Source organism: Chionomys nivalis, chromosome 3, assembly GCF_950005125.1.
Source record: "Chionomys nivalis chromosome 3, mChiNiv1.1, whole genome shotgun sequence".
Classification (NCBI taxonomy): domain Eukaryota; kingdom Metazoa; phylum Chordata; class Mammalia; order Rodentia; family Cricetidae; genus Chionomys; species Chionomys nivalis.
In genome coordinates, this window is record NC_080088.1 from 62,824,149 (window position 1) to 62,839,272 (window position 15,124).

At 36.6% G+C, this 15,124-nt stretch overlaps 1 protein-coding gene across 21 annotated transcripts in view; it reads right to left on the reverse strand.

Annotated features, from left to right (window-relative positions):
* Positions 1-15,124, reverse strand: part of Dlg1 (discs large MAGUK scaffold protein 1) — a 197,447-nt gene that overhangs the window by 79,826 nt on the left and 102,497 nt on the right. For 12 of the 21 annotated variants that reach the window (XM_057764316.1, XM_057764313.1, XM_057764312.1 and 9 more), the window contains one exon: positions 14,965-15,063. The exons of the other annotated variants lie outside the window; for them this stretch is intronic. In XM_057764316.1, the coding sequence (XP_057620299.1) occupies positions 14,965-15,063 (99 nt within the window). The remainder of the gene's footprint in view (positions 1-14,964; positions 15,064-15,124) is intronic. 21 annotated transcript variants of the gene reach the window in all.

Sequence of the window (15,124 nt, forward strand, 5' to 3'; positions counted from 1 at the left end):
ACCTTCTACATGTAAAATGACACATTCAAGTGAGATACATTAAGCAGTACAGCTAAGTGAGGCAAAATGAGATAAGAACATTTCTAACTAGGTTTGCTTTTGAGAAATAAGATGGTATTATTCAGTTTCCCTTTTTCTATTTTCTTGAGTGTGTTTATACACACTGCATGAGTGACATGTGTGAACACGTGCATGTGGAGGCCTGAAGCTAATGTCTGGAGCCATCCTCTCCTGCTATTCTACCTCATTCTCATGTTCTCACTGTGCTCACTGCTGTGGCCTGTCTACAGCTACCTAGCTTGCTCTAGGGATTCTTCCTCCACATCTCCTTTTCTGCCTATGAAATTCAGAGGGTCCGAATTATGGGTAGGATGTACACCCAACACAATTTTCATGGGCTCTGGGGATCTGAACTCTGTTCCCAGTCTTACATGGCATGTACTTTAACAAAAGAGTCATCTCTCCAGCCCCTAAGAGTCTATTGCTATGAAAACAGGTGCAAATTTAACATTGGTAAAAAACCTCACCACAATCTTCTCTAACCCAAGTAGTATTCTTTAGTAAAACAAACAAAACAAAACTACTTTGCAAGGAAATCCAGTTATTTTTTCCAAGGATCCCACAAAGATTCCAATCATTTTATTAACCTAGAAAAAAAAATCTGCCAAATGAAAAATATAATCCCCTCAAACAAACAACATACACACAGAGAAATCAGTCACAAATTTGAGGAAAATTAGAATATTTTTCTATGTTAAGACTTAGATTATTTTGGGCTTAAATTCCTGCTCTTTGCTGTTATTCTAAGACCAGCCACAAAATAATTTGTAATAAGCATCAATTTAACTTTGAAATGAAAGGGAAGAAAAAAAAAACCAACAACCTGGTTTCTTCTTAAGTTTTTTTTTTTTTTTTACATAGATGATACTAAGGAACAAAATTAACTGTCATGTGAAAAATATACCAGAAATTATAAATTCTTTATATATTTCAACATTATTTTTTCAGAATATTTAAGATTTCTTTGTAAGAGTGCTAAATCAAACAAACAACAATTGTCCTTTAAACAAACTTTCAGAGAGATGCTTACATGCTAATATTAATTCCCTAAAGAATTACACAGCAGCCAGGTGGTGATGGCGAACACCTTTAATGCCAGCATTTGGAAGACAGAGGCAGCGGGATCTCTAAGTTCAAGGCCAGGGCAGGCAGGGCTACAGAGAAACCCTGATTTTGGAAAAAAACGAAACTACATAGCAAAGTTGTATAGAAGCAATATATAGCACAAAACAGTTTTCTTCTAAATAAATAAATTGGCTTTTTATTTATGCACTTAAATTTAAATTTTTGTTGTTTTGAGGCAATGTTGCACAGTATAGCCCATGGTTAGATTTCTTTATGTAGCCCTGGCTGGCCTCAAACTCAAAGCAATGCTCTTGCCTCAGCCTTCCAAATGCTAGAGCTGCAAGTATAAACCACCATGCCCAACTTTGTGTAGGTTACTTTAAAATGTGAATATTTGAGCCAGTGAGGAGACACATGCTTGCAATTCCCCACAAGGCTGAGGTGGAGAATCTCAAGCTCAAGAACAGCCTGAGATACAAAGCACAAATGGGTTGAATGCATAGGGCCTGAAGGGCAAATAGGAAGACTAAGGCCATATATAGCCAATATCGCAATAAATTTATGGGGCCATGACCTGCTGCAGCAATGGAATACCCAGATTAACATTCCTGTAGTTCCAGGAACTCATAATTCTGGGAAGGATATGATGAGGTATTATGGAAAAAGGTCACCAGCCATTCAGGCTGTACAAGAACATACAGCAAATACCAAACCTTTAGAGGTACCAACAGCCCTACCTTTAAAATGGCTAACTGAGAAGCCAATATGGATCAAACAGTGGCCTCTAGCTGAAGATAAATTACAGGCATTGGAACAGCTGGTGCAAGAGCAACTAGATGCTCACCATATTGAAGAAACAACCAGCCCTTGGAATTCTCCTGTGTTTGTTGTAAAAAAGAAATCTGGTAAATGGAGAATGGTGACAGATTTAAGAGCTGTCAACAAGGTAATTCAACCTATGGGCCCACTACAATCTGGAATTCCTTTGCCTTCTCTATTACCAAAAGGATGGCCTCTTATAGTTATTGATTTGAAAGATTGTTTTTTCACTATACCGTTACAAGAAAAGGATAGAGAAAAATTTGCCTTCACAGTGCCTACTTATAATAATTCTCAGCCTAATAGGAGATACCAATGGACTATCCTCCCACAGGGTATGCTCAATAGTCCTACATTGTGCCAATATTTTGTAAGTAAGCCATTGGAAATAATTCGTAAACAATTCCCCAAGTCCATAATTTACCATTACATGGATGACATTTTGTTATCTGATTCAAATAAAGATACTTTAGAAAGGATGTTTGAAGAAGTAAAAGTCTTGCCTAGGTGGGGATTACAAATTGCCCCTGAAAAGATTCAAAGAGGAAATTCTATTAATTACCTAGGTTACAGAATAGGGTTAGAGAAAATTAAAATGCAAAAGGCACAAATTAGGAGAGACCGGTTAAAGACTCTTAATGACTTCCAAAGATTGTTAGGAGACATTTCCAGTCTACGACCAGCTGTTGGGATAACACCTGATCTAATAGTTCATTTAAACAAAACCTTAGATGGTTATAAAGATTTGAATAGTCCAAGAAAACTGACAGCTGAAGCAGAAAAGGAACTGACAACGATTGAGGAAAAATTACAGGAGGCACATGTGGATAGGGTGAACCCAAATCTTAGCTGCATCCTAGTCTTATTGCCTTCCAGAATTTCTCCTACAGGGATTCTAATGGAGAGGGAAGATATTATTTTAGAGTGGATATTTATACCTAATAAATCAAGTAAAAAATTAAAACTTATGTGGAAAAAGTCTCTGAATTAATTATAAAAGGTAAGCTGAGACTTCGTCAACTAGCAGGTATAGACCCAGCAGAAATTATAGTGCCTTTTACTACTGAAGAAATAAAAAAGTTATGGGAAGACAATGAACCATGGCAAAGAGCTTGTGCTAATTTTTTGGGAGAAATTAATAGCAACTATCCCAAAAGTGGTAGACTTAACCTCATAAAGAGAACTTCTTGGATTCTTCCTAGAATTGTACGTGATGCTCCAATAACTGGAGCCCGTATGTTCTATACTGATGCAAATAAATCAGGGAAAGCAGGTTATAAGTCAGATGAATTGAGTAAGGTGGAACAAAGCCCTTATAATTCTGCCTTTTGGCAGAATTATATGCCATTCTTATGGTGCTAAGGGATTTTAAAGAACCTCTTAATATAGTTACAGATTCACAATATGCAGAAAGAGTTATCTTGCATATTGAAACTGCTGAATTTATACCAGATGACACAGAGTTGACTTCATTGTTTATCCAGGTACAAGACATAATCAGGAACAGACTTTGTCCGATGTACATAACACACATCCGGTCCCATACAGGTCTGCCTGGTCCTCTAGCACAAGGCAACGCTGAGATTGATCAATTATTGATTGGAAGTGTGTTGCAGGCCTCAGAATTTCATAAAAAGCATCATGTCAATAGTAAAGGCCTAAAGAAAGAATTCTCCATTATATGGCAACAAGCTAAGGACATTATAAAGAGATGTCCTATTTGTTCCTTCTATAATCAAACACCGTTGCCTGCAGGGAGTAACCCAAAGGGTACTAAGAGAAATGAAATCTGGCAGATGGATGTGTTCCACTTTATGGAATTTGGTAAATTAAAATATGTACATCACACCATAGACACGTATTCAGGTTTTCAATGGGCTACTGCCCTGAGCTCAGAAAAGGCTGATTCAGTAATCACACATCTATTGGAAGTTATGGCCATCATGGGAATACCTGCACAAATAAAGACAGACAATGGTCCAGCATATGTATCTAAGAAAATGAAACGCTTTTTTGCTTATTATAATATAAAACACATTACAGGTATATCACATAATCCCACAGGTCAGGCAATTATAGAAAGATCAAATCGTACTATAAAGGGTATGCTGAACAAACAGAAAGGGACTGAAAATACCCCCAGAAATAGATTACATAATGCTTTATTGACCTTGAATTTTCTTAACGCTAATGAGAAAGGAACGACAGCAGCAGAAAGACACTGGATAATGGAAAAGTCTGCTGAACTAAATCAACCAATTTATTTCATAGATGTGCTGACCTCTCAATGGAAGCCAGGAGATGTGCTACGTTGGGGAAGGGGTTTTGCTCTTGTTTCCACAGGAGAAGAAAAATTGTGGATACCATCAAAATTAATAAAGGTTCGATTTGAAGAGGAGAAACCTCTTGGAAAGGAGAAATGACAACTCATCCACAATGATGATATTCATACAGGTGGTAAGAAAAACATATAGAATGGGGGCAGGGTTCTGTTCTTATCTCCACAGGAAAACACTCATCTTTGAAAAATTCAAGGGACCCTGGATGTTTGGATACTGACAGATGGAAAAATACCTGCCCAATAGGAACTATCAAGAAAACTGAATAGGTTGTGTAAGTAAAATAAATTAAACCATATTTCTAAATTTATAGAGCTGGTTTTGAAGTTGGACTCTGGCTCAGTCCCTCTCCAATTCCAAGCCTGTTGGTAAGAGAAAAACCCAGAGTTTCTGGAGTTTCTGTCTCATATCAAGAGTCATGATATGGGACAGAAAGAAATATGAGTTTAGAAAACATCTTTGCTTTTCTTCATATCTATCATACTTTTCATTGAATATATCTATCATGCCTTTCATTGAATATATATATATATATGTCTATATATGTCTATATGATTAATGTTTAAGTTTTTTCACAATGAACAATGAGTTTTTCCTGAAGTGACATTTGAAGTTTCCAGGAAGAAGATGGGGCCCCATAACAACAACTCCACCTGGTTGATATGACGTCATGATACTGATAACGCTACTACAAGACCTGTTTTGGGTACCAGCTGCACAAGACAGTTCCAACTTGGTTAGCTGAAATGGTGCACATCTTATACAACACTCTGGCCAGACCTGCACAAAAATACTCAGAGACTATTTGCAATTTTAAAAGACATTGATCTTGAAATTTAACCATCATTTTACTTTCACAGGATCCCCCAGAAAGAACATCGCCCCCATGACAGCTGGAAGTAACTCTAGAGGACGACGTCCCCTCTCCCAGTAAAGTTTGCCCTTGGGTTTAGGGACATCATTTAGGGGTTGATTATAATTGGTATACGGTTGAGGGTTGGGGGAGGAATTTTATAAGCTCAGGGATCATTTGAAAAAAAAAAAAAGAGGGATAATGGGATGATGGGATAATAGATTGGTACTTGTGAGTTATTGTTTTGAGACAAATATATTGGTATCGATTCTTATATATTGATACAAAGTGAAATTATATTGACTATTGTATGCATGCATGTTTCTACCTGTTTAAAACATTTTTATGTATTGACAAATATTGTATTGATATATATTGTATATATTTACCATATTGCAGTATACATTTCTACCTCTGATTAAGATACTTATATATTGTTTGTGTATTGATATATATTTACCATACTGCAATGTATATTTGTACATTGCTTATATTTGGAAGTCATTGTCCTCATTTGTTTCACAGTCATTTATTGTCTTAGTCTTTAAGTTAGATAGGTATTGAGAATTATATAGATCAATAGTATTCTGAGTTTGTCATTTATAATTAGACTAATCAGGTTCTTTAGATATATAGAGATTATACTCAGTATAGATAGATAATCTTCAACCTCTTCAAAGAGCTGTAGAAAATGGCCTTTAATCTAACTCAGAGTTTTGTGGTAGTGAGACACAATTGCTCCTGGCAACACCGCTCTATTCCCGAGAGAATGTTGAGCACCAAAGACACTCCACCTGGAGCATTTCTTTTTGGCAGAACTGGCCTTTGGGCAAAGAAATGCCCATACCTCAACCACTGACAGAGATACAGAGCGTGCATCAATGGATAAAACACGACTGTCATATCCTGCCAAGACAGGGTAAGATAGTTTTGAAAAGTTGCTTGCCTTTGAAAATGGTATGTCAGTTATGTTAGGCCTTAGCCAAAGTTGGTTGCTTCAACGCTGCAAATGTGACCTTGGGTGATTGCCCAGGTAGCTAGTTGTCTCTGTGATTTGTTGCATGTTTTGGAAGTTGTTTGATTGCACTTCCTAATTACTCAGGTAACATTATTTCCCTTCTCAGATCTTCAATGGGGTTGAAGACTATATAAATATAGTTACTTTCCACTCATGACTTGGCCAAGCTATTTATTATATAAGACCTTAGCTAGTTAGAATAGGATATTTGTACTTATTGTATATAATTTCGTAGTAGGTTTAGAACTCTCTTACTTAAACAAAAGGGGGAGGTGTTGCGGGAGGTCCTTCCGCTCCTCTAGCCAATAACGCTGAGATACCAGCCCATTGGGGCGTGGTCTCTTTCCCTTTAAAAAAGCAGCCACTTCCCTCCTCGAGCTCTCTTACTTCCTGCTCCGCTTCCGGCGACTAGATGACTAGACTCCCTTCCTGATTGCGCAGAGGGCTGTTGTCTGGGACGGTGATCTGTAAGTTTTTTCCCCTTTAAATAAATAACCATTATATTAATCATAATTCCAAACTAGCATGGGATTGTTTGTGACTTACGCCTTCGCCTTCATCTCAGGCATGTATCCAAATGATACACTATTATCAGTCAACTACTTATGAGCATATATCATATAATAAAATAAATAAGTACAACAGTTTCAGATTGGACTACACGTATAAGAATAGTTCAAAATAAATTGGTAGTATTTCATTATCTACAAAGATGATGAGAACTCCTACATGTTCAACCCTATATAAGTTATCTATCTTTGACGATTTAGTGACATTAAACATGATAAAGATTCTACCTGTAAACTATTACTAAGCAAAACTTAGAGACATCTGAGATTTTACAGACAGTTGAAATGACTTACTTCTCAGTGGCATAATGAGATTACTGACCATTTTTACCATACTCATATAGAGCTTCACTGGGTTCTGTCTAAGGATTTTAGAGAAGAAAGAAAAGGCATTTTGAAGTTAAAGAAGAAATTATGTTCTTCAACCACTATGGAAAGAAAGCCACCTGGTTCCCTCTACTTATCTGTATCAATCATGCAATGGGTAGGTTTTTTTTTTTTTTTTTTTTTTTTTGGTTTTTCGAGCCAGGGTTTCTCTGTGGCTTTGGAGCCTGTCCTGGAACTAGCTCTGTAGACCAGGCTGGTCTCGAACTCACAGAGATCCGCCTGCCTCTGCCTCCCGAGTGCTGGGATTAAAGGCGTGCGCCACCACGCCCGGCAATGGGTAGGTTTTTAAGGAAACCTAATTCCCATAATTTTTTTTATAATTATTACAATGTTACCTGTCAGCAACAATTCATCATCATTCTGGATGCTTTTTTATTCTAATAATTTATAAATATTGAAACATGTACATACAACAACAAAATCTTATATTTACTTAAAACAAACAATGCAGAATAAGTTGCCTATAGATAAAGGTAAAATTTAGAGTACCATATCTGAAGGGAAATCTCAAGAAACATGAAACTGGAAGAAAAAAAACATGAATAGTTGTACTAAAAATTAATTACAAATTTAAACCAAACTAGCATCTGGTAGATAAATCTATTATGACATTAGAAACCCTATTGATTTAAAATACATCATGACATAACAGAGAGTCAGAGATCTTGGAACACTCAGTGCTAAATGGGGTATCTCCATCAAATCTCTCCCTCGGGGCTCAGAGATTCTGACAGAAGATGAGGCAGAAAGAGATGAGCCAGAGGGATGGAAGATACCATGAAAACAAAGCCCTCTAGATCAGCATGAGCAAAGCTCATAAGAACTCACAGGGCCTGCAGTGTCTGCAAACTAGGTTCTCTGTGTATACATTATGGCTTCCAGTTTAGTGCTTTTATGGGGTATCTGAGTGAGTGAATGAATGGGTTTGATCCTTCTGCCAATCTTAGGCTCTTTTCCTTTTTTTTTTTTTTGGACCAGCTCTATGAATTCGTTTTATCATATTATATTTTATTATTAAATACATAATTATAAAAAAGAAAAATGTCATAAAAGGTCGTTTGAAATAAGAGCTTACAGACATAAAGTTCAAGTGGCAAAATGGTCTGATTACTTCAAGTTCAGCCACCTAAAGTAATGGTAAAATATCTAAGTGATAGCAGTAGGAAGGAAATGAAAATATTTACGCGTACATAAATTATTTACCCACTTAAAATTTTCTATCAAGATAAAACATGGTATTTGTTGAAATAGTATTTTATATTTTTCCAATTTATAGTAACGGGAATGAAGGGAGGAAAACAATGCGTGACCTGAAGATATATACACACTACAGACAGACACAGTATCATAGCACCATTACTACCAGCAAAGATGAAGGGAAGGGCACTTCTGACAGAAGGCAGAAAATGTAGCTATAGAAAATAAACTAGTTTTTCAAGGTGCACTAAATACCTAAAATAAATTTCACACTTTCTTCTGAGTGCTTGTTGCTTCCTTGTAAGCAAGGTCTCTCATTCCACATTACCTTTTATCCTGTTAAGTTTTTCAAGGTTGTATGTGGGCCAAGGTAGTCCCTGTTTTCTGTTTTCTTATTATTTTAGGTGGGAAAAGAAAAACTCACTTCCTATATCTCACTTCAAAAGACACTTTCTGTCAAGACCCAGTCCAAGATCTCTATCTCACAGTCATTCTGTCATATCTGCCTATAGTAACCTCAATGAATATTCAAACTCTTTACCCAAGAGAGGACTGCATGAGGGTCCTGGAAGTAATATAAAGGAAATATAAACAGTAGGACGTTACATACATCTTGGAAGAGAAAACCCTGTAAATCATTTAGCAGCTAGGGAAAAGGGTAGTACAATGGCAAAGATAGTCTAGAAAAAGGAACTGACAAGTCAGGAATGAACTGGACCATTTAACAATAACAGTTAAAGAAAAGTTCATTCTACTGATCTGTTTCATCATCAATAAAGTATCTGGTAGTGACTGCTGCTATACTAAATAACAAAAATTTACAGAACTAATTAATAACGGTGATGATGATAATATATAGATAAGAGAAATTATAAAGTGAATATTATTAAGTGCAAGTATTAACAACTAGAGGATCTAGGTAAAAGTATGAAACATCTTTATACACTTTGCAACTTTATAAACCTGAAGTTATTTGAAAATACAAACCGATATAATAACAAAAATCTAGAAAGCAATAGAATAAAGGAACTTCAGTCAAATGCCAGTATACAATTACCAAAAAATTAATCCAGATAACTGCATACATGCTATTTTATTTAAGATTACTCATAAAAAAATAACTGGTCAGATAATACTACTGGTCCAATAATTTAAGACTCAATACTCTGTTGTATTGCAAACTAGAAAGGCTCTCATTCAATAAAGAAATTAACGGCTAACCTTCCTCCTCTACAGTCTTAGGTTCTGGCAGGAAGTCAATTATAGTATTATTATATACATAAGTCCCCCTGATCCACAGTGGATATCTCTCAAGATGTTGCACAGGTAGTTGAAACACTGGATAGTAATAATGTAGTGTGTGTGTGTGTGTGTGTGTGTGTGTGTATACACATACCTATGAAGGTTTAATTTCTAAACCAGTCACCGAAATAGATGAATAGTAATTAGAAACAAAATAAAACAAGTATAATTCTATCTTGTAATAAAAGTTATTTAAATTTATGAGTCAATGGTTTCTAGAATTTTCTACTTAGTATTTTTTGACCATATTTGAGTGTAAATGGAACTGCAGAAAGTCAAATCTCAGATGAGGAAAGATATTAATATGTATGATTGGAACAATTACCAAAAAAGAGAATGAAACCAACTTATTGTTTGTGAAGAGTGTGTGTGAGTACCAAGAGACATCCCCCCCCCCCAAAGTCCACCACAAATATGGAAGGGGGAAGAGAAAAAAGAGTGGGAGGGGAGGGGAGAGTGAGGGAGAGCAACAGAGAGGGAGGAAGCACAAGAACTTCCAAGAGTGCACTAGGGCAAAAGCATTCTGTCCAAGCTTTAATCGCAGAACAGTGCTTCAAGCTGACATAAATAAGTCTAAAACACCTACTCTACAGTAGAAATATGTCTCTGGATTATAAAGCTAGAATCATAAAGATGAATGGTTGCATCCCTAGAGAAAGAATCATATTATCATATACTTGAATTTCATGCGGAGAAAAATGGAGCTCTGAAAGATCGAGGAATTTCTTCCACTATCACATGTCTAGAAATGAGTGTGACAAAATGGTGGTGGGTTTAGATCAGACTATTAAGTTCATGATGTTTTATTAATTTTAGGTAGTTATTCAATATATCTTGCCCTGCACCATTTGTAGTCAGCTTAAATGAAGTTCAGATGATATGATCAATATAAAATATTGTAAAATATAAAAGCATTCCATGAAAAAGAAAGACAATATAAGGTGTCTTCATTCTTTGTGGTTTTCTGATCTGTTTAGGACTTACTATGTAAACCAGGCTGGCTCTGAACTCACGGGGATCTGCCTACCTCTGCCTCCCCAGTGTTAGTATTAAAGGAATGTACCACCGTGTCTGTCTGACAGTCTTAAAAAATCATCCATCTACTATCTTTCTTTCTTTGGGCATTATTTGCCTGACCCTCAGACTTACTGGGAAATGTGGTGGTGTAATCTCTCCCTTACAGATAAAGGGAGTATAACAGTCAGAAAGTGTAACCTGTTTGTGTTACAAAGATAGGACTAAACTCTGAATCTTTTACCTTCTGTTTCTGTGCTGAAAAGTTTTATGTCAATACAACACAAACTAAAGTCATCCGAGAGGAAGGAACAGCAGGTAAGAAAAATGCCTCCATTAGATGGGGCCGCAGGAAAGTCCATATGGCATTTTCTTAATTAGTGATTGATAGGGGTGTGGATAGGGACTGCCTGGGCTAGTGGTCCTGGGTTCTATAAGAATACAGGGACATACATGGATCTAATTTACATGGGAAGTAGAAAAAGACAAAAAACCAGGAGCAAAGGGATCATGGGAGAGGGTAGAATTAGAGGGAGGAGGAAGGGAGGGAAGCAAAGAAAAATATATAATGCAATAAAAACAATTTAAAAATGGACAATAAAAAAGAACACAGAATGAGAAAGCCACAGGCAGCAAGTCAGCAAGCAGCATCCCTCCACAGCCTCTGCATCAGCTCCCACCTCCAGGTTCCTGCCCTGACTTCTTTCAGTGATGGATTATGATGTGGATGTATAAGCCAAATAAACCCTTTCCTTCCCAACTTGCCTTTAGTATGGTGTTTTATCACAGTAACAGTAGCCCTGACTTCTATTTCTTTAAATACTGATTCCTCTAAAAATAAAGTACCATTTAAAAGGACAAGCCTGACTTATACATTCTTTTAAAGATTTATTTTTTATTATTACATTTTTAAAGTACCTAGAATTTTTTTCATACATTATATTTTGATCATATTCTTACCCCTCCCCAAGTTCTCTTCCCAGATCCTCCCCACCTCACTACCTCCCCAACTTCATGTTTTTACTCTCTCCCCAAACAAAACAGAACAGAATAACAAGCCAATAGCCCCAGAAAACAAAATAAAGACCCCTCCTAAAAACAAAAACCACTAAACCAAAACAATAAAAATCAGTGGAGACCATTTTGTGTTAGTCAACTACTCCTGAGCATGGGACCTACCCCTGAGTGTGGTTAATATACCCAGTGTCACTACATTGGGGAAAACTGATTTTCTCTCTCCCAGCAGGTAACAACTGCAAACAGCTTTGTGGTGAGGGCTCGGAGTCCATGCCTACTTCCCCTTCTCTCTGCTGGAATTTTGTCTGGCTTGAATTTATGCATGATGTCAGTCTCTGAATTCTATGTGCACCAGCTCTGTTCTGTCTAGAAGACTGTCATGAGCCACTTAATCACTTTTAGCTTTAAAATTTTTCTGCCCCCTTTTTGGCATTGATCCCTGAGCCTCAAGGGGAGGGTCTGATGAAGACCCTCCATTTAGAGCTGAGTGCTTCATGGTTTCTCACTGCACATTGTTCAGATGTGGATCTCTGTGCTAAATCCCATCTGCAAGAAGAAACTTCTCTGATGAAGGTTAAACAATGAAGATGTAATTTAATTTTAAAGTGTGTGTGTTTGTGAATCAGGTGCCTGTAGAGGCCAGAAGGGAGTGTCAAATCCCTTAGAGCTGAAATTAATGTCATCTGACCTCAGTGCTGGGAACTGAACTTGGGTCTTCTATAAAAGAAATACCTGCTTTTAATGGTTGAGTCACCTTTTCTGCCCAAGTTACACATTCCTTAAAAGAATATGTTTTAGAATTTATCTGGAAACAACATTTAAGTTCTATCAATTTTACACTAAACATAATGGGGATAATACTTATTTTGAAAAATGAGACAAAGCCATCAGCTTTTCTTATAGCATGTATCACTGTCATCTAAGACATCAGTAGTGGTTATTCCTTTTCTTATATGTGTAGTTTCATTGAGTTTGTTTGTGTTTTGAGACATAGTTTCTATGTAGGTCTGGTTTTTCTATGTAGGACCATGCTGGCCATGAACTCCCAAAGATCCATCTGCCTCTGCCTCCTCAGTGCTGGGATTAAAGGTGTGAGCCAGCACTCTCACAGACTTTTAAATTTATTCATTTATTCTCTCTCTCTCTCTCTCTCTCTCTCTCTCTCTCTCTCTCTCTCCCTCTCAAAAAAAAAAAAAAGTTAGGCAGATAATATAGGGGCCTGTGTGCAAAGATGCTGTGCAGGTAGCACCTATTCTCTCTAGCTGGGAACTGAAGTCAGGACTCAGAGCCATAGCTCTTATCTTAGTTAGGCTTCTAATCACTGCAGAACCTCTCAAGTCAGAACTACCACTACTCCAGTAATGCAGATTAGAAAACAGACTTCATCACTGTGAAGTAAACTAACCAGTTACACAGCAGTGAGTGGTGGGAATGAGTTGAAAACAACTCATATTGACTTATAAACTTTTATTTTTTTTTAACTCCAAGGCTATAAACTATGAACATTTCAACAATTTACTAGCAGAGTGCTAACTTAGGGACATTGAGTTAGTAAATCAAAGAAACCTGAAGGAGGGCAAGCTCCCAGTTAAAAACAGAGACCTGTACAAAATATCAAAACTATTTTTACCAAGAAAAGTAGAAGGAATGGGCTGGAGAGATGGCTCAGAGGTTAAGAGCACAGGCTGATCTTCCAGAGGTCCTGAGTTCAAGTCCCAGTAAGCAAATGGCTCACAACCATTTGTCATGAGATCTGGTGCCCTCTTCTGGCCTGATGGCATACATGCAGGCAGAACATTGCATGCATAATAATAAAAATAATTCTTTAAAAAAAAAAAAAAGCAAGTGAAATAAGCTTTCAAATCTTCTTTTGAAAATGTTATACCACTAGATATGTAAAAATACATTCATCTTTACCATGTTATAGCAACTTTAAATTGTTGACTGCTCACTCTTCACAATATAAAAATAATGTATATCTAGATTTACATATTCAATTCATGATGGCTTCATAATGACTGAATTCTTAACAATTTGCACAAAAGGTAAGGACCTGGAAATTGCAACATTAGTGTAACTCAGTTATTCGATCCGTTCGGTTCACTATACTACTGAAGGTTTCTCCTAGAATCTCATACAGCTACTTTGATTTTTAGTTTTTAGCATAAGGAAGCACTAAAATGTGAGTGACCACAATTGTTCTATTTCACTCTCAAAAGGGGCTTGTCTGAAGCAGCTGCAATTATATTCTCTCACACAACATTCACATGCCTAGATTAATGTCACTGATCAATTTCAGCAAATATATCTATGAACATATTAAGTAATATTATGAGCAATACTGGAAACTCTCAAACAAAAGATCATTAACTATACTTACTATTAATTTGACTGAATAAGTGTGTTGCAAGGGCAATAAAATGTCAACAAATTACTCCTTCCAGCGAATAAGATTCTAAAAATAAAAAAATTATCAAATTCGCTGACATTTGTCTACAATTTTCTTTTTTCTTACTGTTCCATAAACTAAAAAAATAGTGTGTCGGGCAGTGGTAGCGCATGCCTTTAATCCCAGTGCTTGGGAGGCAGAGGCAGGCGGATCTCTGTGAATTCAAGGCCAGCCTGGTCTACAAAGCCAGTTCTAAAACAGCCAGGGCTAGACAGAGGAAACCCTGTATCGGAAAAACCAAACCAACAACAACAACAACAACAACAACAAAAGAAAGGAAAAAGTAGGTTTTAGTTTGGAGCAGTATTGACATAAATTATGAAGACAGAGCACTATGTCACACATATACTCCACAACACTCAGGAAGAGGCAGCAGGAGGACTAGAACAAGGCCAACAAGGACTACACAAGGCCCTGTCTCTACAACAGGAGCTTTCATGTAATTGAGATACAATCTACCTCAATAAATGCAGAGCATGGGATTTAAACAAACAACAAAAGGCTGAATACTTCCAAAAACAAATCTGCATGAGAAACAGTGCCATAGCAAAGAATGGATCTGGCAAAAGAGCAGGACCACTAAATCCACAAATCAGACAAGTTTATAAAAACAAAAATATAACTTACTTTGAACATAGTAACAAGCACAAAGGCATGTTAATAAATCTCCAAAGGTTTAATATGATTAGCTCAGAATGCACTCTATTTTTGTACCAAATAAATAGCTAATGTTGAAGTTATCTTAAATCCCAATGGAAGTAAAATCAAATTAATATACCTAATGAAAAAAAATACTTCAACAGTTTTAAAAGAATACAAATAAAACATTGAAAGCAAATTAAATGTTTATAAATAAAAAAGAAACCAATAAAAACCTGTAGTGCGGTGGGCAGGACGACAGTACTCTCAGCAGGGACTGGCAGGGCAGGGGTCACAGGGACAGTGGGAGAGGAGGGACAAACAGCTTCTGTGGGCTAAAATCATCAATGACAAAAAATCAGGAAAAAAAATCAAATAAAAGAGAAACAAACAGAA